Source organism: Neodiprion pinetum, chromosome 6 (genome assembly GCF_021155775.2).
Source record: "Neodiprion pinetum isolate iyNeoPine1 chromosome 6, iyNeoPine1.2, whole genome shotgun sequence".
Classification (NCBI taxonomy): domain Eukaryota; kingdom Metazoa; phylum Arthropoda; class Insecta; order Hymenoptera; family Diprionidae; genus Neodiprion; species Neodiprion pinetum.
This window is the reverse complement of record NC_060237.1, coordinates 6,791,935-6,794,765: the sequence shown is the minus strand read 5'-3', so window position 1 is coordinate 6,794,765 and position 2,831 is coordinate 6,791,935. Positions and strand designations below refer to the sequence as shown.

The 2,831-nt window shown below is 36.4% G+C and overlaps 1 protein-coding gene across 1 annotated transcript; it reads right to left on the bottom strand.

The window, feature by feature from the left end:
* Window positions 1-142: 142 nt before the first annotated feature.
* Window positions 143-2,639, bottom strand: RpL10Ab (ribosomal protein L10Ab). Its single transcript, XM_046631593.1, has 5 exons — window positions 2,511-2,639; window positions 1,907-2,062; window positions 1,299-1,447; window positions 764-936; window positions 143-382 (listed from the first exon to the last, which is right to left on the bottom strand). The coding sequence occupies exons 1-5, from the start codon at window positions 2,513-2,515 to the stop codon at window positions 212-214; spliced, it is 654 nt and encodes a 217-aa protein (XP_046487549.1). The 5' UTR covers window positions 2,516-2,639; the 3' UTR covers window positions 143-211.
* Window positions 2,640-2,831: the final 192 nt, after the last annotated feature.

Sequence of the window (2,831 nt, the reverse complement as noted above, 5' to 3'; positions counted from 1 at the left end):
GCGCAAATGGAAATTTTTGGATTTAACATGCTTCCAAAACTTTTCGAGTGAAGATAAAGATTACTTTGAAAAAAATAAAATAAAAAAATTCTACAGTGGTAGAATCGGTTATATCATCGTAGGTGGTCTATCCATCAAGCAATTATATTTTTTTCAATTTTATTTATTATCATTGGATTTGCGTCAGAAGCGTTATTGTTAATTGATAAAATTAGTACAGCCTCTGTGGTGGTCCCATGGATGATTTAATGTGAAGAGAGCGGACATTCTGCCAGTGCTTCTTCAGAAGAGACACCAGGAAGTTCACAGACAGATGGACGTTCTGAACGAGCTCGTCGGGTGTCATACCAACGTGTCCAACAGCGACCGATAGACACAGCACCTGAAAAAAACAAGTAGGAGAATATTAATACTTAGATAACGTTAAAAAAAAGTATAAAACCTTTTATTTGAATGCATACTCATTCAAAACTTTGTAAAAATAGCGATTAATTAGATGAAAAAAAATATATATATATTTTAAACTTTCTCAACTCGCTATAGTGCGTATTTGCAGTAGCATTAAATTATAAATGTTGGCTATGTTTCGACTCTGATTGAGGCTGGTGGTAATATAGTGCCATAGCCTCACCCAGAGAAGATATATTTACTCTTCTTTCTATTGACGACCTCAACTGCTAAGAAATTGTCGCATATGAGGTGCTTTTGAGAAAGGTAATGCTAGAATTATATATATTTAAATTTGATAGGTTATTTTGTTTACCTTCTTCATCTGGAACTTGATGGTTGCTTTGACTTCGTCAATTTTTGCGGTCATAGACTCCTGGTGAGAGAGAAGACCAGGGAATTTACCAGCCTTGTTCAAACCTGGACCCAACAAACGAGGAATCTGCTTGATCAACGACTCGCTGGCGAGAAAAGCATCGTATTTTTTGGCTGTAAGAAATTCAGAATAAAGTAACAACAGTTAGCCTGAATATCGTAGTAAAATGTTTTCATCTATACATGTAGTAAACAATTTTTAATGGGTGCAGAATTTGAAAGCACAGAAAATTCTCATCTGAACACGTTAATAATTGTCTCAACACTGATTGAGGATCAAAATGATTTAGCATTGCGTCCACACCCAGTGAAGAATTTAATCTCCTTCTAGGCAACAACCTAAACAGTCACGAATCACGACTAGCAAGGTGCTTTTATAGAAGGGTTTTATTTGAATCAGCAAGTCTCGAATTGCTTTTGAGATAAGATAAAAAAGGGTTGTAAAATATGCAGACAATCACAATTTTCCCCCATACCTAGTTTCTTGACAAGTTTTTTGTTCTTGTTCAATTTCTTAAGTGCCTCAGCATCCATGAAAGGTACATTTTGTGCCTTAGCTTCGTCACAATGTTGTTGATCTCCTAATACACACACCTGCATTTTGGGACGTGGGATGTTCTTCAATCTGAAATTATATATTACTCACTGATAAATATCTAATGGAATATGAGCCAGGACTGGTTTATTAAAATGTTTCAACTGATCATTTTTATTTAAACTGCTTCAGACTTATAAAATGCTCTCAGAAAAATAATTTTCCACACGGTTTATTCCGATAATACATGCTTACAAACATCATGGAGCACCAGAGAAAAGATGTAATTTGCAATAAAATGTCTGATGTTTTCAATTTCAATCACTAGCCGCAAACTACTTACCGACAAGGTCGTCAATGAGACCTCGCGTAGGAAAATTTCGGTTAAAAACCTCCCCAGTTTTTTTAAGACCCTGGGTAAAGGTCCGCCAGGAGAAGCCTGGCTCCCTGACGTAACATGATGAAATCTTTTCGGTAACTCGAAGGGCAATATGAAATTAGACTCAATTTAAAGCCGAAAAGAAATCTCAAAGTCAGGTAAGAACATACTTTACAGTGCCTGAGAAACGCTTGTCCTTTTGGGGGTCATAGTTCTTCAGACCGATTTGAATCTCGACAGTTTCCAAAAAATTCCTCTTCTTGTCTTGAGAATTCTGTATAACAGAATTCACGCACTCGTAGAGCGTGTCACGTGACACTTTGGACCTTAAGCAAATAAAAAGTATTTTAATCATAAAATTATATTAGCATAAAACTTTTCATCGTATCATTCATTCTTTGCTTGGAATTACGATGCGACATAATGCAGAACAGGTGTAATATGCTCCAGTTTCGTCGAATTTGTAACACTAGTACAGGGACTGCATATTGTACGCAACGTGAACTACACGTGTAATCTTACATTTAGGCAATAATTAGAAAATGATTTCGTATTGTGGAATGCACGTGAAAGGAAATTTGGAATTCAATATTGCGATATCGGACAGCGTGACAAAAAATGCACGATAGAATGTGCGTGTGTTGCACCAAGGAATAACGAATCCGTAAAAATAACATGTCAAAATCATTGTTTGAACTCGGAAATCGATTGTTATGACTGCATCATTTCAACAATTTCAAGGATTGAATAGATATTGATGGATGTTATACTAACGTCATGATGAACCCGAAGAGACGGCCGCTCGGACGACTAACCTCCTCGAAGAGTTTTACCGGAAAGACGTAGGGCGAGGAGACGCAATAGTTTTGGGATATTTGGTTTAGAATGTCACCACCGCAGCGCTGTTACTTGATAATCTGACTGAATGTAGGCAGTGTGATCTGCCACCATATTATCTTGATAAAGAGGATGGGGAAATAAAAAGTTATTGTATTATTTAAATTACGTTAAGTTGGATATTGAATTACTTCGCTATAGAGCCAGCAACTGTTACCCTGATGGTTTTACTATATATGTCGGTCAGGTTTTTTTTTA

What these genes read in the sequence shown, in the direction of transcription:
- RpL10Ab (XM_046631593.1), bottom strand. An exon ending in CGTTTCTCAGGCACTGTAAA is followed by an intron (nt 1,448 to 1,906) that starts GTATGTTCTTAC and finishes ATATAATTTCAG; the next exon opens with ATTGAAGAACATCCCACGTC. An exon ending in TCAAGTTCCAGATGAAGAAG is followed by an intron (nt 383 to 763) that starts GTAAACAAAATA and finishes TGTTTTTTTCAG; the next exon opens with GTGCTGTGTCTATCGGTCGC.